Source organism: Stegostoma tigrinum, chromosome 2, assembly GCF_030684315.1.
Source record: "Stegostoma tigrinum isolate sSteTig4 chromosome 2, sSteTig4.hap1, whole genome shotgun sequence".
Lineage (NCBI taxonomy): Eukaryota > Metazoa > Chordata > Chondrichthyes > Orectolobiformes > Stegostomatidae > Stegostoma > Stegostoma tigrinum.
In genome coordinates, this window is record NC_081355.1 from 127,327,409 (window position 1) to 127,350,296 (window position 22,888).

Consider the following 22,888-nt stretch of genomic DNA (forward strand, 5'->3'; position numbering starts at 1 on the left):
TAAGAACAGGGAGGTTATGTTGGAGCTGTACATAACTTTGGGTGGAGCACAGGTGGAGTGCTGTGTGCAGTTTTGGTCAACACACTATATGACGGATGTGATTGCATGGGAAGGGTGCAGGGGAGATTCACCAGGATGTTACATGGGATGGAGCATTTTAGCTAAGAACTGAGGCTGAATAGGCTTGAATTGTTTTCTTTAGAGCGGAGAAGGAACCTGATTGAAGTGTATAAGATTGTCAAGCATGCACAACATGCATATAAAGCAGGTGTTCCCCTGAGTTACAGTGTCAATAACAAAGGGGCACAATTTTAAGCTAAAAGACAGGAGGTTTAGAAGGGGATATGAGGAAAGGTTTTTGCACCTGGAATCTGGTAGGAATCTGGAATGGATTACCTGAGAGGATAGTTGAGGCAGGAAACCTCACAAGGTTCAAAAGGTACTCGTATGAGAATTGAAGGGTCATATTATTCAAGGCCATGAACAAGGAACTAGAAAGTCGTCACAGATAATAGGAACTGCAGATGCTGGAGAATCCGAGATAACAAAGTGTGGGGCTGGACAAACACAGCAGGCCAAGCAGCATCTCAGGAGCACAAAAGCTGACATTTCGGGCCTAGACCCTTCATCAGAAAAGGGGGATGGGGAGAGGATTCTGAAACAAATAGTGAGGGGGGGGGAGGTGGACCGAAGATGAATAGAGAAGATAGGTGGCGACGTAGGGAGGGGGTAGGTCAGTCCGGGGAGGACCGACAGGTCAAGGGGGCGGGATGAGGTCAGTAGGTAGAAAATGGAGGTGCGGCTTGAGGTGGGAGGAGGGGATAGGCGAGAGGAACAACAGGTTAGGGAGGCGGAGATTTTGAAGCTTGTGAAATCCACATTGAGACCATTGGGTGCAGGGTTCCCAAGCGGAACATGAGTTGCTGTTCCTGCAACCTTCGGGTGGCATCGTTGTGGCACTGCAGGAAGCCCAGGATGGACATGTCGTCTAAGGAATGGGAGGAGTTAAAATGGTTCGCGACTGGGAGGTGCGGTTGTTTATTGTGAACCAAGCGTAAGTGTTCCAATGTGGATTTCACAAGCTTCAAAAATCTCCCCTCCCCCACCACATCCCAAAACCAGCTCCGCTTCTCCCCACCTCCCTAACCTGTTCTTCCTCTCACCTAGCCCCTCATCCCACCTCAAGCCACACTCCATTTCCTACCTACTAACCTCATCCCGCCCCCTTGACCTGTCCGTCCTCCCCAGAATGACCTATCCCTTCCCTACCTCCCCACCTATACTCTCCTTTCCACCTATCTTCTCCTCTATCCATCTGCGGTACTGGAATGTGGTTATTAGTTCTCGATAACACAGACTCAGCAGACCAAACGGCCTCTTCTGTAATATTTGATTTCATATTTGACGAAATGACCCTTTGCATACAGAAGTAACTTTGTTACACAATGCCTGGCTGTGATCTCTTTTACCTCACTATTGGAAAGATTTCTCTCAATCTACCCTAACAATTCTTTTCAAAATTCTGAAAACCTGGATCCCATCATCTGTTAACCTTCCAGACTGTAGTAAATCCAGAGCTTGATTTATGTAATCCAACCCATGAAGTCTTGTCAATGTTCTAGTGAATCTGTGCTGCATTGCTTTCAAAAAACTTACTAAAAATTCTCAGGTGCAATACCTACAATAGTACATAGGACTCCAGACATAGTCACACAAACAATTTGTACAGCAGCTGCAATATTTTCACAGTTAATTTTCGGCCTCACATTCTGAAGGATCACTCCTTCTTTGAGTCTTTTTCTTTGTACCTGACTACATCATTTTTGAGCTTTGTGCACACAGACTCGTAAATCTCTTTGATCTCCAACTTTTCCCAGCTTTTCGCTAAATTAATGCTCATTTCCAACCAATTCTGGTCAAAAAAGAATTACTTCACACCTACTTTCATTGAAATTTATCTACCAAGCATTTCATATAACTTAATTAACACATATACATTTTTATGCTTCTATCTACACTATTTACTTATTCCAATAGTCGGGTAGTTATGACAAAGTTATACGTATGCCTCTGGTCTGAATTAATAAAACCTAAACACAAAGTTCATTAGAAACTCAGCAGATCTGGCAGTGTTCACTTTAAAATGTGCTTACCGAGATTCCACACACCTCTGACAGTGAGGCGATGCAAATCCTGAGGTGCACACATCGAAAAAGTAAGAGGGAGTACTGTCTGGCAATATCTGTGAAGATAGAAATGCAGATCAAGATAGCCCAACAACTCCTTCAGAACTAAAGCTGAGTTCCAAAGAAGAATCGTTCGACTTGAACTATTAACTCTGTTTCTATCCACAGATACTGGCAGGTCTGCTGACATTCTCCAACAATTTCAGTTTCTATTGCAGATTTCAGCATTCACAGTATTTTGCTTCATTTTCCGCTGGATTACTAACCCAGCTTTATTGACTAAATGCCTCTGTACAAAGACTGTAAACCAAAACAAAAAACTCATTACTATTAAAATAATCTTTCTTAAAACAGACTGTGACCAAGAATCCCATTCACATGAAAGGCAAACATACTGTTCATTCTGGCAAGTTGGAGAAAACTGACAATGAAAATCTAACTTATCGTCACAGTATGCGTTCAGTGCAAACTCTAGCTTTGATGCAACTCCTCAAACTTTCAAAAAGAATGCATAAAATCACATGGAAACATAAAAATAGGAGCAGGTTTAGGCCATTCAGCACATCAAACATCTATCTGAACACCATATTCACACACTCTCCACACTCCTTTGATACCTTTAGTCTCTAGAAGTCTATATGTCTCCTCACACAATCAATTTGCCATCCCAGGAATCAGTCTGATCAACCTTCAATACATTCCCTTTTTGACAAGTCAATCTTTGCTTAGAGCAGGGAAAATCTGTTACGAGAATCAATTCAATTAATAAATGTAACCATTACTGGTAAATGGTTTTTGTTTATATCTTTTGTATAAATGCTTGCTTTGGACATAAGAAGTGTCATATTACAAGAAAATTGCAAATCAAAACTTTTCAAGAAGCATTTTAACTATTTGAGAGAACAATAACATGTAGTTTCATTGCCAGGCTGAATTACAGAGTGACAACTTTACAAGAACGATACATTATAAATGCAGATTTAATGAAATATAGTTCAGACAAGTAAAACAAAAATGTAATGAAGGTTTATTGACAGTCAATGCATTGACAGAACTATTTTACCATAGACATATTGATGGTTTTCTCAAATGTAATATACACCCTCTTCTTGTTTTCATATCTCCGTGGATATGTTTCTCTTCACCTGCAGTAACATAATAGCCTGGCCAACACAATCACCACGGCACCTACCATCACTACTACCAAGCCTGGGAACAAGATAGTCCATAGTGTTACACCCCATGGAATACAGTACTTTGCAACTGCAGTCATTTATCTTGCAAGTCATTGATGGGAAAGAATCATCGACTGTTGGCTACGTAACAAATTTATCTCAAGGTCTACTTAATGTTACTTCCATTTGGCTTAGTCCATTTAGAGCAATATGTAATTCCTACAGGACTAAGCATGTTATCTTAACATGATAGGAATTTTAGGAACAAATTTCACAAGTAAAAAGAATGAAAATATCTAGATCCGAGGGAATTCTATCAGATTAGGAGAATTTACAGTGAAAAATTTTTTAAAAATCATGCGTTTGTGCTTTTTCAAGAAATGCAATTAGTTGTATAATCTAATTGCTGACACTAATCTGAGGTGTTAAAAGCTTACATTTCAACTACATATACACAAATATAAGGTTGTTGTTTGTTGACTCCCTAATCTTTCAAATTGAGAACTAAATAATTCCTCCTGAATGCTAATATCCATCACTCAGAATAGAGACCAACATCAATACATAGATTAGCAAAATAAAATCAGCAAGAAAGAAATAGAATTAAGGAATCGAGTCAAAGACAAATCTTTGACAAACTTAATTTCAGGAAGTCTGTTTCATAGGAGTTGATTCTCTATTTAAGGCTGGAAGCTACTCATATTATTAAAATATACACTAATTACAAAGAATGTTGCATAAATAGAAAAACATTCTATTGATAACAAGAATACAGGTATTTAAAATCAGTGATGCATTGCTATGTTCACTAAAAACGTAACAGGTCTTGAAATCTATAACAGACCAATTCAATTAGTGTCAGAGATAATGGGAACTGCAGATGCTGGAGAATCCAAGATAATAAAGTGTGAAGCTGGATGAACACAGCAGGCCAAGCAGCATCTCAGGAGCACAAAAGCTGACGTTTTGGGCCTAGACCCTTCATCAGAGCCTCTGATGAAGGGTCTAGGCCCGAAACGTCAGCTTTTGTGCTCCTGAGATGCTGCTTGGCCTGCTGTGTTCATCCAGCTTCACACTTTATTATCTTCAATTCAATTAGTGTCTCTTCTTGCCACAGCTGATGGCACATTTAACTCTGGTTCAAGTTTCAGTCCCATTACTGGGTTCTAATCTCTTTGGCATCCCAAGTGTTTGGAGGTACCATGCTTTGATGTGGCTTCCACTGCAAGTTAATGATACATGGCTCTACTTAAAATAAAGGCAAAATACGCATTTGCTGAAAATTTTTAAGTCCATAAGACAATAAAAAACAGGAACAGGAGAAGACAGTTTGGCCCTTGAGCCTGCAACACCATTCAATAGGATTATTCCTGTTGTGCACTTTCCTGCCCTTTCCCCATAACCCTTGATTTCCTACCGATTAAGAATCTATCTCAGCCTTCAATACACAAAAGGACTATGGGCCCATAGCGTTCTATGGCAATGAGTTCCAAAGACTCTCAATCAAAGAATTTCCTCCTCATTCCAGTCTTAAAACGGCACCCTTTTATTCTGAGCCTTTGTCCTCCAGTCCTATGCTCTTCCATGAGGGGCAACATCATCTGAGCGTTTATTTTGTCAAACCCCTTATGAATTCGAAATGTTTCAATGAGGTCACCTCTAATTCTTCTCATTCCAATGAGCAGTGTCCCAACCTGTTTAGTATTTGTTCAGCATGGAGGTACTCCAGATTTGGTCTTACCAGCATCTTGTAGTCTCCTTGCTGAGATATACTGATAGTCATGAATTCATCAGGCAGCACTTATTTACTACCCTCACGGTGAAAAAGCTTTTTCTCGAATCTCTAAACCACTTGCCCCTCACCTTACACCCTCTTGTCCTCGGCATGTCTGCCATGAGGAACGGATTCTCACGATCTGCTCTATGCCTCTCATAATTTTGCATACCTCAATCAGATCCCCCTCTCCACTTTAAGGAAAACAAACCCAATTTCTCCTCATAACTGAAACTTACTAGCCCAGCTAATATCCTAGTTTCTTCCAACTTACTATTCTCCTTAACTTCCTTGGTTATCCATTGTTGGTTTATCATTCACACAGCATCTTTCCTATTTACCGAGATATACTTTTGCAGAGAATTACGAATTACTTCCTTTGCTTACTGTCTGTCCTGCGAATCTGAGTCTGAAACTTAAATTTTCCTTTCCTAAAGCATTCTGTTCACCTTTCTAAATTTTAAAAGAACCTGCAAGAACATCCAGTTGCTTTTAAGAGAAAAAAAGCAACTTAAGTTTAAAATCAAAATAATGACAATAATATTCTACATATGGATTACAAAACAGTACATGCAGGAAATATTCAGCAGGATATTCCACGTCAACTACCTACCACTACAACCTTCCCCAGCAATCAATACTAATGCAAATTTTACTGAAATAATATTTTCTACAGTTGTGGTTTCACATGAAATTCACTTTCGAGAAAAGCTGACAGTTTGCTTCATTAAATATGTTGTGGTATTACCTTTACCTGATTGAAGTTCATATCTTTCATAGCGAAAAAACAGAAGTTTCAAAATAGCTGTCTAAGATGGGAAATTGGAACATCTATAACAGTTCCAATTTCAATATGATACAATACAGTATGTCTGAATTTGCTCTTGTAAAAGACTTTCCAAGGCATGGTCCAGACTGCAAGTGAGCTGAAACTTTGGGATTAAGAAATCCAAGAAACAGCAATACCTGCCACAGAGCTTTGACTGAATTATGAAAGTTACACTTGCTCTTTAATAGACAGGCCATTCCTTTCACAGTCATTCACTTCCTTCTCTCAGATCTCCTCTCATTATCGACAACAAACACCACCTGCACATGCCATGCAAACTGTTGCATCGATGTAAAATATTACCTAGATTCTTATAGTAATAAGGGCCAAAATAAGGTGAAGCACCTTGACAGCTCCACCTGCTTCAAGTTTGGGAATAACAAAATATTGACATCACTGAAAAGAGTGCTGATTCTTTACTAAACAGCTGGGACAAAGTGCTTTACCTGTACAAAATACTGTCATGTAAATACCCTTATTATTAAGCAGGCCTTGTATGAGAAAGGCTCAAATAAAACTTGGCATGGAATACAACAAAGTGATGTTTCTGGAAAGTCAGTGAGTTTATAGTTTACAAAATCTATACATTACTGTGATCCTTTAGCAAGACCTAACTGCAGTTTGCATAATCAGCTTCTCAAGTTAAAAATCTTACCAAAGGACGCAGGATTAAGGGGCAATGAGTGCCTAAAAGTTTTAGATGAGATCAGCAATAAATTGCACGTGAAAAATATAGGAGGACTCCGCAACAGCACAATGAGTATCCCATGAGCAAGATAGCTAAATTGTAGCAAAGGACTTGAAAGTATGGGATAACGTTAAAAAAAAATTCATCAGTCATTGCAATAAAATGAAAACTGGATTTACACAGATGACTACAAAGAAAAAACATAAGTACAGCTAAAAACTTCACATAGATAATTAATCATTTATAACTTCTAACTAATTTTGCCTGATTTAACTAAGAGGTTGAGGTGTTTGTCCAATTCAAGGGGAAGTGGTGGCACAATGATTATGTCACTGGGCGAGAAATCCAAAACACCAGGCTAATACTCTGCGGCCATTCATTTGAATTCCATCAAAGCTAATGATGAAATTTTAATCCAAAAACACAGAATTAAAAGCTAGCCTAATGGTGACCAAGTAACCACAGTTGATAGTTGTGCAAAATAGAATCCACCCAGTTCACTAATATCCTTGGTGGAAGGAGATCAGTCATCCTAACCACCTCCAGCGGACAGGCAATTCCTGACCCACAGCACTACGGGTGACTCGAATAAAGACAAACGAGCAGGGAGGCTATGTTGGAACTGCATAACAGACTGGTTATTTCACAACTGGAGTAGCGTATACAGTTCTGGTCACCACATGACAGAGAGGCTGCAAAACAGATTTACCAGGATAAAACCTGAAAGAACTGCAGATGCCGTAAATCAGGAACAAAAACAGAAGTTACTGGAAAGCTCAGCAGGTCTGGCAGCATCTGTAAAGGAAAAAAAATCAGAGTTAACGTTTTCTGGTCTCATGGCCCTTCGCCAGAACTGTTCCTCAATTCTGAAGAAGGATCACCAGATCCGAAATGTTAACTCTGTCAGATGTATTTTACGTGAGAAAAGCCGTAAAACAGTGAAAAGCTTTTCCACTGTCGCGACAATTCAGTGCCAATGTTAGAGTCACATCTCTCACTACTGGGTCCATCTCTATGCCGCTATGATGCCCTTCACCACGAAAACATTTTCAACCAGAGATTTATGGGTACCTGGCAGTCACTGCCTAAGGTTTGGTTGAAACCAAAATGCGTAACATTTAAGCAGAAGGTAGTCACTCACTGGTGTTGGCACAGCCTCCTCTGCTGTGAGCCAAGGGCTGGAAAATGAGTACAGGTACAACAGGCCAAATGGCCTCTTTTGGTGCTGTGAATATCCATGAGAAAAATGCTATCATGAATAGAGTAGAGGAGAAGCAGAAAGCAACCACACAAGGGACACCAGCTAAATTCCTAATAAACAATGGTGGTGGTAGTGGTGTGGAGGGGGAGAGGGGGGGTCGGGCGGTCATTGTCAATGATGAATTTAATGTGGGCAACTATGGGCATTGTGGTAATGAATTCTGCAGCACGTAGACTCTTTAGTAACAGATTGTTTGGAAGGAATCACAATAATAGATGACATGCTTCATAAATACAGACCAACAGAGTTGCAAACTTGTGACTGCCTTGGCAAGGGAAGTTTATGCAAAGAAATCATTAAATAGTTTGGTCTCCACTGTAAATCAATTGAATTTCTGGAGGAATTCAAGAATTCCTTCATCAACAATTAACATCCTCAACTTTGGAAGATGTACAATTAGCTTCACTTTTTCTGAGCACTTGAATGCCTTGCGTACAAGGACAAGGGTGCAGCATCATATAAGGCCATCATAAATAAATTCTTATCCAAACACTTGGCAATACAGAAGTGTTGTAAGAATGGAAAGGTCTGGGTAAGATAATGTAATTTTACAGTGGCCAACAAATTGTTAAGGTGCATTAGCACTAACTAGCACTGATTACATAACTACAAAATCTCAATGAGTTTCAACAGTGATGAAGCACAAGGCATTTCATGTACACATATATCCTTATAATTATAAAGGACCAGGCTATGGCCATAGTGAACAAGGGGAAAATGATGCAGAGAGCTAGGACAAGGGTATTTTCCCCAGAGTTGACACTATGGTGGAAGAAGAGTGGAAGAACAAGCAATGTCACCACTATATGGAGGCAGGGAAAGCCAGCAAATCGAAGCATCTGTTAAGTAATAGGTCAGTGACCGGAGGTAAGACCAAATGTAGAGGCCAGAAAACACACAAGTTCTGGACCTGGAAGTGATAACAGCTCAAGGAAAAGATAACAAATTTGCAGAAGGAATGTTTCAACAGACGGAGAAATCGTGCAGTCTATCTACCAAGAATAAGGTGGGGGCAGCAAGTAGAGTTTGTAGTTTGATAAATAAAACAACTATGGAATATGGTGGGAACACCACAACACAAAGGTGCCCAAATGATCAAGATATGTTGATAGCAACTAACAAATACAAGTTTGTAAGTTGGTAAGGACGCCAAAAATAAACCTAGAGAGCTGCAAAGAATTTGGGTATATGCGGAGGTATCAGATAGGGGTCAGGCAGCTCCACACAGTACTTGCAAAGAAAACATGCACCTTATCAAATATCTACGGCTAAAACCATGGCACAGGATTTTAAGAGAAACTTGGTGATTAAGATACTAGTGTAGATTTATTTATGGTGGCAAAAGTGATCTTGAATATCTTACCTCTTAATATACTTCTAAAAATGTAAGTCAAACAAAATAAAAGACACAGTTTTAAAGGGTGAAAAATTTCAAAGGAATATATATTTGACTACTTAAAGAAGCCAGTCATCCAGAAGGGGAGCTACTAAAATTAAACAAGTACGACAATGAGTTGGATGATGTAGTGACAGTATGGTATTTCACAGTTCAACAAAGTAGACTGTGTTCGGCTCAAAGCAGACCTAATAAGGGCTGATATCAGAGGTAAGTTGGCAGAGAGCTTTATAACACACATTGGTGATTTCCTTTTGGGGTGGGGTCTACAGAATTAGAGTAATAGATGACCAATAAACTAAAAAGAGAATTGAAGACTGAAAATCAGATTTTGAGGGTCATTAAGTACATGAGTTTATACCAAAAGCAGAATACGTCAGGAGTGACTTTGGGTCAACAGTTTCACTTGGACAGTGTTAACTTCATCTAGATAAATCGGGCTCCTCGGAGAAAAATGATTTTGCATCCAGGCAAATCACAGACCAGTTAAGAAGTCTGATTGGAGATGGCAAGAACTGCAGATGCAGGAGTCAGAGTCAATTGTGTGGTGCTGGAGGAACACAACAGGACTGATGAAGGGTCCCAATCCAAAACCATGCCTTTACTGCTCTCTGATGCTGCCTGACCTGCTGTGTTCCTCCAGTTCCACACTGTAAGAAGTCTGATTGCACAGTTAAACTGAACATGCAGTCAAACAAGACTGCATGTCAATTATAACATATTGAAACTGAGTATTATGAAGAAACATGCAACTGTTGATGAAGTCTCGAGTGAAACATTACATTTATGAAATGAAATGCAGAAAACTGCAAGCTTGGGTTTCCAGCTTTGCATGACCCAGAGGAAATTAATCTAGTCCTTTTCAACAAAATTTACATATGCCAATCTTTAAGTTTGCTTTTCAGGTACAGCAAAAGACGTATTCTTGATGGATAGTAACAATAAATGTTGTCCATTGGCCTGGAATATCATGAAAAAATTGAAATGGTAGTTCAGTATCTTAGCTGCTGAAACACTGGCATGAGTAGAAACCAGGGAAGCAGGGGTTTATTTATCCAATTTTCTAAAGGAAAACTTTTGTGAGGGACAATCCTAGAAAATTCTGTTCATTATGCTATGCGAAAACTATTCACTTTAAGATACTAAACATTTCACTAACAGCATCACTGAGAAAAGGGTGAAGATTGAAATTACTTGTGCAAAGACAATGTTAGGTAAAGAGATTCCCAAAATAAACTGGGCTGATGTAAGTCATAAGTTGTCATACTGCTTCACAACAAAAAGGTACTTGCTCCAACAAATTATCAGAGGGCTCAAAGAACCCAATGGCAGTGAGGAGCTGTTAAAATAAAAAGAAAAAAGTCAGTGTGTGTTTGGGTCACTTACTGATTAAAACTTCGTTTTTGTTCAAAGGAAGAAAGTGTAGTCTTGTACAGAATCTGGAAAAATATATTTTGTTAATCTTAAAATGTTGTAGGTGGTAAAAAAACACTTACTTTTGTTTAAGGATTATCACCACATCTTCAAAAGATTTTGCTTAAAGAGGGGGAATCTATTAATATAACAAGTAGTTAAGGTGATTGGGGATAATTGATTAATTGACTAGGCAGGGAAAAGAAATGAGGAATTGACTGGGTAGATTTAAAGGTGAAACAGACAGAGGTGGGCACCGCAGGGAATACACTGCTTCATTTCCCCTTCCAATTCCATTTTGATTTAACCCGTTCCTGCTCTCCCTATCCCTATCCCTTCCTCACTTCGATGGTGTTCATTGCCTATAAAGGCCTTTGCTTGTAAATATCTAATTGGCTACACAGAAGGTTGATAGTTAAAAACAAAATGAATGGATGGAATACTTTACTTCCTCTTCCAACTCCATTTTGATCTTGTCCCCTGCTTTTCTCCCTACCCCTTCACTTGTTCATACACAATTGGCCATAGGAACGTTTTCCTGGAAGAAAATAAGAAGGAAAAAAAGAATCACAGTAATTTGCTGGTGGGAAAGCAGTTCAGTTGTGTGTGATAACACTTCCAGATAGAAAAACAAAATTTTAAATGACTGAGTAGTTAATACACTCTGTCAACAAAGAAAGGGCTCTCAATTTCAGTTTCACTGACTGGCTTAGACCTGAATTTACCGAAATGCTGCATCTGTCAAGGAACTGTAATCAGACAATATTTTCCAACAACATGCATTTCCAAGCAAACGGATGTGCTAACTGTCAGGATTATTTTCCCACACTGTGTTTACCACGAATCAATATAACAGACATTTCACAGAATAGAAGAAAATAGATTGCATTATAAAAGAGTACAATAAGTGAACAGAACCTCTGGAGGTGGAACTGAAAAGTTTTGAATTGGTTCCATTTATGTAGATATCCCAAATGTCTACACTACTTTACAAGGTCAATATGTGAAAGGTCTGCAAATTTTACGGTACCACGGACCAACAACCATCTCATCTGATCTGATGAGCATCTCTTATTGTGAAATCTTGTGCCACCTCCATCTCCTACCTACTAACCTCATCCCACCTCCTTGACCTGTCCGTCTTCCCTGGACTGACCTATCCCCTCCCTACCTCCCCACCTATCTTCTTTTCTCTCCATCTTCGGTCCGCCTCCCCCTCTCTCCCTATTTATTCCAGAACCCCCACTCCATCCCCGTCTCTGATGAAGGGTCTAGGCCCGAAACGTCAGCTTTTGTGCTCCTGAGATGCTGCTGGGCCTGCTGTGTTCATCCAGCCTCACACTTTGTTATCTTGGCTTTTACTTAGATGAATGGTTGAAATACAAACTCCCAAAGAGGGAACTATGGCTCTGAACTCGCTTCACAACATACCATTTGCATGTTCTGACGAAGAGTCACTTGGCTCAAAAATTGAATTTTGTTGCTGTCTCTACAGATGCTACTAGACCAACTGATTTTCACCAGCACTTTCTGTTTTGTTCCACATCACTGTGCCTTTTCCATTTCACATATCTGTTTCAGAGATTGAAACATTCATTGCAGTCAAACATCATTTTATTGTAGGTGGAAAATCACAGCAAAATAAGTTTTCTCACACCCCCTCTCCCCACATGAAATGTTCATATTGTCTGAACTAAGACATTACAAAGTCTTGCGAAAGCCAGGTTTACAGAGACTTTAAATGCCAGCTCTCCTTTCTCTGTATGGTGTTTGTATGTACTGTGTGCTGGCCAATAGTGATCATTTTCTCAAAAACCAGAGCTGCAAAGCCATCACTTAAGAGGATAAAAGACCAGAGATCAAACTTATGTTCATACCAGCAGGGAGTCTACATGACCCATCCTCAAAGAACTCATCATGTTAATGGTCTCCAGGGCCAGATCAGGAAGACAGAGAATTCAATTTCACTATGCATTCAGACAGTATGTGTTGTTTAGGAAAGAAAAGCATGTCTAGGTTTCAAATGAATGCAACCTTCGTCTGCATCTGTGAATGATCCCAAGGATGTAAACTGCAGCACAGTTTTTTAAACCCTGATCAAAAACAGAGACCAAAAACACAGCAACCAGAACTGCATAGATAAAGACAAATCCTATTGTCACCACAGTGCTCTGGTCATAACAGCAGCTGACAATATTAATATTACTATTACACTGATGTCAGTGGTTCGCACAAATCCGCTTGGCAATGTGTAGGAGTTGAATTTCATTTGATTTCCGTTAAATATATCAATAGAGTGAGAAAAAAAGTCTAAATTATACAACAACTAAATTATGAAAACAGTTTCTGCTGTGTAGTTTAGGTCATTTATCCACATTCAAAAATAAAATTCCAATTAAGCCATTGCATCTGTGGTTCTTAATTGCTGCTTAAATCAAATATTGAATTCTTTTCAATTTCAAATTTTTTTTCGTGATGCAGACTATTCCTGGTTTGGAGATATTAATAACATCCCAGGGTAACTAGCCCAGAAAGTTTTCTATCTTCTAGGGACATGTCTAGCCTCTACTCATCAATTGACTTCAATAAGCAAGACAAATTTAGGAATTTCCCTTGCGGTGAATGACTGCACAAACACATACATGATCACTCCATTTTTTAAAATCATTCTTGGGATGAGGGCATCACTGTCAAAGCAGATTGGATGCCATTGATACAGCTAATTAGCCCTGGTACATCCTAAGCCCGATATGAGATTTTCAGACTGGACTGAATTCCACTATCGTCACATTCCAACACGACAGTCCCTTGTGGATTAGATCATAAAATGCACCAGGTGCAGTATTGCAGTATCTCAGTTTTAGTTTCAACATAATATATAAATAGTTTTATTTAGTTTCAGGTTTTATTTTTAAATACCCAAGGTAAAAGTGAATACTGTGGAATTCAGGGAGCACAAAAATGTCCTCCACTCTGCACTACAGGCACCAACACTGAGCTCAAAAGAACATTTTTACTGCACCAGTCCTATGTTTCCTGACCCATATTTTACACAAATCATTCTAAATTATAAGGCCAAATCATGGCAACTGGCTGCAACTTTGAGCTGCGGGACAACTCAACAGATTAAGACAGTCCAAATTAATTTTATATTGGGCCCTTCCAAGGGAATTTTCCATCTCATTAGCCATAGTTAATATCCAATCTATTCCGTTATCCAGACCCCTACTTTAATGAAAAATGAAATTTATGATTCTACATGTTTCAGACATCTCTCAAAATTTAATGCTGCCACAAAACAAAAGCGATGTATTACCATAAAGTAAAAACACAATAGAGCCTCAAACTTCCTTGAAATTGTTTACCTTAATATTAATTGTTTTATTCGCACTTTTGAGCTACATACGTTCCAACTGTATCTGAATTGCCTCTTCGTGTATATTCTAACTTCAAAAAGATGCACAATAGCATTCAAGCTCAACTCTCCTTAATGGGCACACTTAAGATATTTGCGAACAATACAAAATAGATAACAACCATTGCTCTGCCATTCAATAAAATCATGGCTGATCTGCGTATGTTCAAATTCCATCTTCCCATTTGTACCAATAATCTTTGCTTTCACAGACTAAGAATGTTTCTATAAGACTGTAACAAATAGGAACAAGAGTTGGCCATTTGGCTTTTCAAGCCTGCTCCACTATTCAAAAGGATAATGGCTGATCAGAGATTTCTCATATTCCCTTTCCTGCCCTTGCCCCATAACTTGATTCCCCTATCTATTTCAGTCTTAAATATACAAATCCTGAAACAACTCCCCTAACAGTCCTTGAGAACACATACACCAAATAGGCTGTAGCCATTGAACTTACACCACCACATTTTCATGGGCAAAGGACTGGCAATTAATACCAGCCTAGCCAGTGATGCCCATATCCCAAGATTCAAATGCCTACATCCATCTTGTCAAGGCCATTCAGTATCAAGACATTTCGGATTCTTCTATCAAGTCAGCCCTCACTCTTCTAAAGTGCAGTGAAACAAGCCTAGTCTGTCCAACTTATCCTCATAAGACAATCCACACATTTATTTTCCACAAACTGTTCCCAGAAGTATCCTATCAAAACAAGCTCAATTTGCACAATATCTAAGTCAGATATATTTAACTGCAATTGTTTTAGACTAGTATATCAATAAATCAACAAAAATAAACAGAAGAACTACTAGCAGATCGATGGAAAATAATTACATTTTAGTGATGAAAGACCTTAAGTTTGTTTTAACGTGTCATTCAGTAACCAACTGCTATGAGCATACAAATTCACCTAAAAGATGATTCTGTGAACTTAAATTATATCAATACCAGTGATAAAATTGATTGAGTTGTAACTAAATATCAACCTCAGAATCGTTATCAAAATCTATGATCATGAAAATGCCACCAAATTACATATCCCAAAAATCTAAGCATATATGCAGGCAACAGAAATATTGTTGCCAAAATCCAATCTGTTGTTTACATCCAAAACATAATTTGCAATACATAGTTGGAAAATAAGAGAGAGTTTTTTTTTTAAATTCACAGTTTGTGGGCACTGCTAGCTAGGCAGCATTCATTGCCCATTCCTAAACAAAGAAACAAAGAAACCTACAGCACAGGAACAGGTCCTTCGGCCCTCCAAGCCTGCGCCGATCAAGATCCTCTGTCTAACCTGTCATCTATTTTCTAACTGTCTGTGTCCATTTGCTCCCTGCCCATCCATGTACCTGTCCAAATATATCTTAAAAGATGCTAACGTGTCTGCGTCTACCACCTCCGCTGGCAACGCATTCCAGGCACCCACCACCCTCTGCGTAAAGAACTTTCCACGCATATCTCCCTTAAACTTTCCTCCTCTCACTTTGAACTCATGACCCCTAGTAATTGAGTCCCCCACTCTGGGAAAAAGCTTCTTGCTATCCACCCTGTCTATACCCCTCATGATTTTGTAGACCTCAATCAGGTCCCCCCTCAATCTCCGTCCTTCTAATGAAAATAATCCTAATCTATTCAACCTCTCTTCATAGCGAGCACCGTCCATACCAGGCAACATCCTGGTGAACCTCCTCTGCACCCTCTCCAAAGCATCCACATCCTTTTGGTAATGTGGCAACCATAACTGTACACAGTACTCCAAATGTGGCCAAACCAAAGTCCTATACAACTGCAACATGAGCTGTCAACTCTTGTACTCAATACCCCGCCCAATGAAGGAAAGCATGCCATATGCCTTCTTGACCACCCTATTGACCTACATTGTCACCTTCAGGGAACAATGGACCTGAACACCCAGATCTCTCTGTTCATCAATTTTCCCTAGGACTTTTCCATTTACTGTATAGTTTGCCCTTGAATTTGATGTTCCAAAATGCATCACCTCGCAGTTGCCCGGATTGAACTCCATCTGCCATTTATCTGCCCAACTCTCCAGTCGATCTATAATTCTGCTGTTTTACCCAGAGGGCAGTTAAGAGTCAACAACATTGCTGCAGGTCTGGAGTCACATATAAGATAGACCAGGTAAAGATGGCAGTTTCCTTCCCTAACAGACATTAGTGAACCAGATGGGTTTTTCCTGACAATCAACACTGGATTCATTTATTGAATTCAAATTTCACCCCCGTGCCATGGCAGGATTCAGACCTGGGTCCCCAAAACCTTAAAGATAACAAGGTGTAGAGCTGGATGAACACAGCAGGCCAAGCAGCATCTTAGAAGCTGATGCTGTTTGGCCTGCTGTGTTTATCCAACTCTACACCTTGTTATCTCGGATTTTAGAGCATCTACAGTTCCTATTATTTCTGATACAATTTTAGCCCCAGAACATTATCTGGGTCGCTGGGCTAACAGTCCAGTAACAATACCATTTGGCCACTGCCTCCCCATAAGAGCCACAAGTGTTATTACCAGCATAGTATAAATGGCGCATCCGAACAAGGAATTAAACTGTAAATAATTGATAATAAGATAGTAGTTTGTTTTTGAGATATTCACTTTTCATTGCTGGCAACAGCATCTTCTACCTATACAATACTAAATACAGAAAGGTGACTAAACCGTGAGTATTATTTGTAAAGTTTTAAGGTCGAGGCAAGCACGTTTTCAGCACTATATATACTCAAAGGTGGCAAATCAATAACGAAAACAATTTCAGATTTATGTGTTACATACATTCAGATTGGTAAATTTGGAAGAAGGGGCCAATACTTAGCGGCCCTGCATTCATGAATCGTAGGGCATGAAAACTTCACCCCATTCCAGTTGTCATTTCAGCCACCCCACCGCCAATACTGTCAATGAATTTAAACACAAAAAGCCATTTATCCGTATTCAGTTCAGCTGTCGGCTCGGGGAGAGAAAAGAACACACGCACACATATGAACTGTCTTCAGAGTGCAAAGGCTGTGAGTTCAGAGAAAACCGTGAGAAACCCTTTAGGAGTCGAGACGCTGCAGAGCGGCTGCAGCTGCACGTCACACGCCCACGCTGGCCCGTAATGGAATAAAATGTTCGGGGCCGGTGAGAGCTGTAAACTCCAGCTTCTCCCCTCCTCCGAACAGACACATGCACACGGGAAGTCAGGAGGAGCCGGCCCGACAGACAGCCCAGGCTGGCCATCCTCAGGCTTCCCTCCCTGTCCCGCTACACAAGGCCCGCCTCACCGCGGCCACAATCGCCGGCCAACGGCATGGAAGTGCCCCGTTTGGCAGCAAGCGACCGCTTTTGTTTTCTTCTGTTTTGGGTTCAAAACAAAACGAAAGGGAAGGTCGTCTTCAGAAAGAGACAGACGACGCCACAAAAAGCACCGGCAGGCCGAGCCGCTTGTTTCTTTCCCGTTTTATTTTATTACCACCCCCGCAAAAAAAATCAAAACCGAAACCGCATCCTCAGTCGGGTGGAAGCGAACATACTTATTTTTTATATTTAAAGAGAAATCAGAAAGTTCCGACCGGGGCAAACTTCGGGAAGGTTCGTACCTTCTCTCTGATGGGGGATAGGAGTGAAAATGCAATCCGACTGACCGTTTTTTCTCCTCGGGTTCGCCTGTTTTCTGTGCTTGCACCTTGAGGCATCCGCCATGATCGGCTCTAGCTGGGCGCCGCCATCTTCTTTCACTCCGTCCATGAACTCCAATGGGAGAGGAGAAGAGCGGGGCGGCCCCCCCCCAACCCCAACAGGCCAGGCCTAGGCTGCAGGCAAGGAGCCTACTGCTACTCACTCAGCATCAGGCTCTAAACTGTACCTTGGAGCAGCACAATCACAACACCCCAACCAAGGGAGCACCTTACTTTTGGTTCATAAGTTTTTGTATGACCGTGGTTTTGATTTTGAAAAATAGAACACAAGTGCTGGAGAAACTCAGCAGGTCTGGCACTGTCTCTGCAGACGGCGAGAGAGTTAACATTTCAAGTCCAGAAGGACACTTGACTTGGGCTTTTTAAATGCTTTGTGTTTTTATTTCATACGTGCAGTTCTCTGGCTCACAGGTTTAGCACAGTTTGAATTCCATAAGGTTCTGAATAACAGTCACTGCACTGAAAACATTAAATGTGAAGCTGGATGAACACAGCACGCCAAACAGCATCTTAGGAGCACAAAAGCTGACGTTTCGGGCCTAGACCTTCCATCAGAAAAGGGGGATGGGGAGAAGGTTAGCAAATAAATAGGGAGAAAGGCGGAAGGCGGACTGAAGATGGACAGAAGAGAAGATTGATGGAGAGTAGAGTACAGGTGGGGAGGTGATATGTCAGTCCGGGGAGGACGGACAGGTCAAGGGGGCGGGATGAGGTCAGGAGGTAGGAAATCGGGTTGTGGCTTCAGGTGGGAGGAGGGGATAGGTGAGAGGAAGAACAGGTTAGGGAGGCGGGGACGAGCTGGGATCGTTTTGGGATGCAGTGGGGGACGGGAGATTTTGATGCTGGTGAAATCCACATTGAGACCATTGGTCTGCAGGGTTCCCAAGCGGAATATGTGTGGCTGTTCCTGCAACCTACGGGTGGCATCATCATGGCACTGCAGGAGGCCCTGGATGGACATGTTGTCTAAGGGATTGGAGGGGGAGTTGAAATGGTTCGCGAATGGGAGGTGTAGTTGTTTATTGCGAACCGAGCACAGGTGTTCTGCAAAGCAGTCCCCAAGCCTCCGCTTGGTTTCCCCAATGTTGAGGAAGCCACACCAGGTACAGCGGATGCAGTATACCACATTGGTAGATGTGCTGGTGAACATCTGCTTGATGTGGAAAGTCATCTTGGGGCCTAGGATGGGGGTGAGGGAGGAGGTGTGGGGGCAAGTGTAGCACTTCCTGCGGTTGCAGGGGAAAGTGCCAGGTGTGGTGGGGCTGGAGGGGTGTGTGAGGCGGACAAGGGAGTGATCTCTCCAGAAGGCAGACAAGGGTGGAGTTGGAAAACTGTCTTTAGTGGTGGGATCGGATTGTAGATGGCGGAAGTGTTGGAGGATGATGCATTGTATCCGGGGGTTGGTGGGTTGGTATGTGGGGACTAGGGGGATTCTCTTTTGGCAGTTATTGCGGGGACGGGGTGTGAGGGATGAGTTGCAGGATATGTGGAAGACACGGTTGAGGGCGTTCTTGACCACTGTCGGGGTGGAGTTGCGGTCCTTGAAGAACACCTGGGATGTACGGGAGTGGAATGCCTCATCCTGGGAGCGGATGCGGCGGAGGCGAAGGAATTGGGAATAGGGGATGTAATTTTTACAGGAAGGTGGGTGGGAAGAGATGTATTCCAGGTAGCTGTGGGAGTCGGTAACCCTGCAGCCCAATGGTATCAATGTGGATTTCACAAGCTTCAAAATCTCCCCTCCCCCCACTGCATCCCAAAACCAGCCCAGCCCGTCCCCGGCTCCCTAACCTGTTCTCCTCTCACATATTCCCTCCTCCCACCTAAAGCCACACCAGCATTTCCTACCTACTAACCTCATCCCGCCCCCTTGACCTGTCCCCTCCCTACCTCTCCACCCATACTCTCCTCTCCACCTATCTTCTCCTCTATCCATCATCGGTCTGCCTCCCCCTCTCTCCCTACTTATTTCCGAATCTTCTCCCCATCCCCCTTTTCTGATGAAGGGTCGAGGCCCAAAATGTCAGCTTTTGTGCTCCGAAGATGCTGCTTGGCGTGCTGTGTTCATCCAGCTCCACACTTTGTTATCTCAGATTCTCCAGCATCTGCAGTTCCCATTATCACTGAAAACATTAACTACTTTTCCTCTGCAGATGCTACCAGACCTGCCATGTTTGTCTTATTGAATTCTTTACCATTCCTGGTCAGCCTGTAGAATATCTCCTACAATACAGCCCTCTTTAGGGCTATCGTGGATTCTCCAGAAAAGGTAATTAATTTGCTGGATCCTGCTGTAAGCATCTCAACAGAAAAGTTACAGGAACTATAACATTGTACTTAGTATATTTTCTTCTCTCTTGGTAAAAAGACAGCTGCAATGTATTCATTTAGTACCTTAACTGTGGCTTCTAGCTCCATGTCCAGGTCCCTTTTTTGGTTCCTAATCAACCCATCTCTCCTCCGTTGACTGGGATATAAATAGTGTAAATGACATTAAAGAAGGACAGGAAGTTAGAAAAAAGGTGCAGGGGTGGCTCTGCTTATTTATTCAAGCATTGTCACAATAGAGAAGGGTGACCTAAATATAGGAAACCATAAAGTAGAAGCAGTTTGGAGTTAACATGAGAAATGGTAAAGGGCAAGTAGTTATTTGCAGGAGTGGTTACAGGTTCCGCAATAGTAACCACATATGTACAATGTACTCTTAAAGAAAATGTAGTGGGAGAGTGTCAAAAAGGTACAGTGGTAAGCACAGGGCATTTTGAATATGAAAAATCAGTTGGGTAAATATAGCCCAAATGGGAAGTTCATACAATGCTTTCAGAATAGTTTCTTAGAAAAGCATGCTCTTTAGTCAAACAGACAGCAGATTACGCCAGAGATTATTGTGCAATAAGGTATGATTGATTAATTAAGGCTAGGTAGCAGTGATCATCATAGAAACTCCATGGTGTGGCAAGAGGCCATTCAGCCCATCAAGTCCACGCCAAGCCTCTGAAGAGCACCCTACCCCATACTCAACTCCAGCCGCCCCTCACGATTCCTGTAACCCCCTAACTGCCACGGCTAAACCACCGAACCTGCACATCCCTGGACCCTGGAAATTTACCATTCCACCTATCTTGCATATCTTTGGACTGTGGGAGGAAACCAGAGCACCGAGTGGAAACCAATGCAAAAAACAGGAGAATATGCAAACTCCACCCAGACAGTCACTCAATGCTTGAATCGAACTTGGGTCCCTGGACCTGTGAGGCTGTACTAACAACTAAGCAACCCTCCTGTCCATAATATGATCGTATCATAACGTTTTGATTTCATGGAGAGAAAAGTGAGTCCAAAACTATTATTATAAACTTAAGCGCAATTACGAGTGCATGAAAGCAGAATTGGCTAAAGTGAACTGGCAAATTAGGTTAAGCGATAGGTCAATAGAGACGCAGGGTAAACATTTAAGGGCATAGTTCTGTATACATGGAAATAATACATTCCAAAGAGAAAGCAATGCTTCAAGGGGAGGACTCACTATTCGTGGTTAATTAACAAAATTAAAGAAAGTATCAAACTTAAATGATACAAGTGTGTCATGCCAGAAAATTGAATAGTATATTTGAAAAAAAGCAGTGACTGAAAGATTAACAAAAAAGAGAAAGTTTGAGTACAAGAGAAAGCTAGCTAGAACCATAAAGGCAGATGGTAAAAGTTTTGATAGACAGTTTTAAAAGAAAAAGGTCAACAAAGTGAGTTTACAGAAAGTAAGTCTGCGGAATTAATAGTGGAAATGAGATGTCAGATGAACTGGTATTTTGCACAAGTCTTAATGGAATGTGATGCTACCATCAAGCCAAAAAGATGTTTTGCCAACCACACAAATGAATAATGTGGTAGTGGAGCTCCAGTGTGAAGCCAGATATATAGCCATACATCCCAATGTCTAAAGGATCATATCAAACAACACCACTGGCAGCTGGAAACATGCCATTCATGTTCAACCAGCCTCAAAAATATATCCATCATGAGATGTGATTCTGCTATGGGAAATCATTTATTAAATAATCCAGATTGTGCTAAGAGTTACAATGAAAACAAATTTAAAATTGTCAGCCAGCCTCACAGTGTGATGTATTTGTGTTTTGGAAGCTATACACATAAGTGCTCAGCACCCTGCAGACAAAAATAATTTCTATATGCATTATACTTTTTTTCAAAACTGCTGTAAAACCATGGCAATACCTTGACCAATCAGAATCTAGCTGCCTGTTCTGAGAATTAATCTTGACAGTTAACTGCTTTTACTGCATCTCCATGCCAATGAAGGCCCAACTAAATAGCATTCTCCTCTCATCCTGAATAAAACTGAATCTCTTCTAATCAAGTCTATTTCTTGCTTCTGCATTCTGATCATAGAATAGACTCACAGAATCCTTACTATGCAAAAATAGGCCATTCAGCCGATTGAATCCACATTGACCTTCCGAACAGCATCCCACCCACAACTAGCACTAGCCTATCCCTGTAACTCCACATTTACTGTAGCTAATCAATCTAGCCTGCGCATTGCTGGACAGTACGGATAATTTAGCATGGCCAATCCACCCATTCTGCACATTATTCTACTGTGGGAGGAAACTGGAGCACCCGACGGAAACCCATGCAGAGATGGGGAGAATGTACAAACTCTACACAGAGTCATCCAAGGCTGGAGTCAAACCTAGGTCCCTGGTGCTGTGAGGCAGCAGTGCCAACCACCATGTCACTGTGACAAATGCAAGAAAAAAATAAATTGAACTTTTCCTCTTTGCAATGCTTTTTATTCTCGAGTGTGAAAAGTAACAGAGTGACAATTTATTTAGGATTATGAGTCATGTTGACAGTGGTGTACTTGTGTGAACTGAAAACTATATATATTAATATGCAGGACCTTATTTGGTGCAGACAGGGAAAAAAATGTCCACACACTGATTCTGTTTCAACTCATCAAAACAGGTGACAACCGTATCCTAGTTCATTTCGCATGCAATGCTCTGACCAATCAATTTGGCAGGTTTAA

General features: G+C 41.1%; 1 protein-coding gene across 8 annotated transcripts in view; it reads right to left on the reverse strand.

The window, feature by feature from the left end:
- znf438 (zinc finger protein 438) overlaps nucleotides 1-17,888 on the reverse strand; it is a 253,656-nt gene extending 235,768 nt beyond the window's left edge. For 3 of the 8 annotated variants that reach the window (XR_009442880.1, XR_009442881.1, XM_048548874.2), the window contains exon 1: nucleotides 17,740-17,872. Coding sequence is in view for 3 of the 8 variants with exons in the window: in XM_048548874.2 (XP_048404831.2) it covers nucleotides 17,740-17,842 (103 nt within the window). In the remaining 5 variants the exon portion in view is untranslated. Of the gene's footprint in view, nucleotides 1-10,695; nucleotides 10,749-11,170; nucleotides 11,261-16,933; nucleotides 17,036-17,739 lie in introns of those variants that run through there. The other 5 variants (XM_059639208.1, XM_048548865.2, XM_048548856.2 and 2 more) reach the window with 5 other exon arrangements.
- Nucleotides 17,889-22,888: the final 5,000 nt, after the last annotated feature.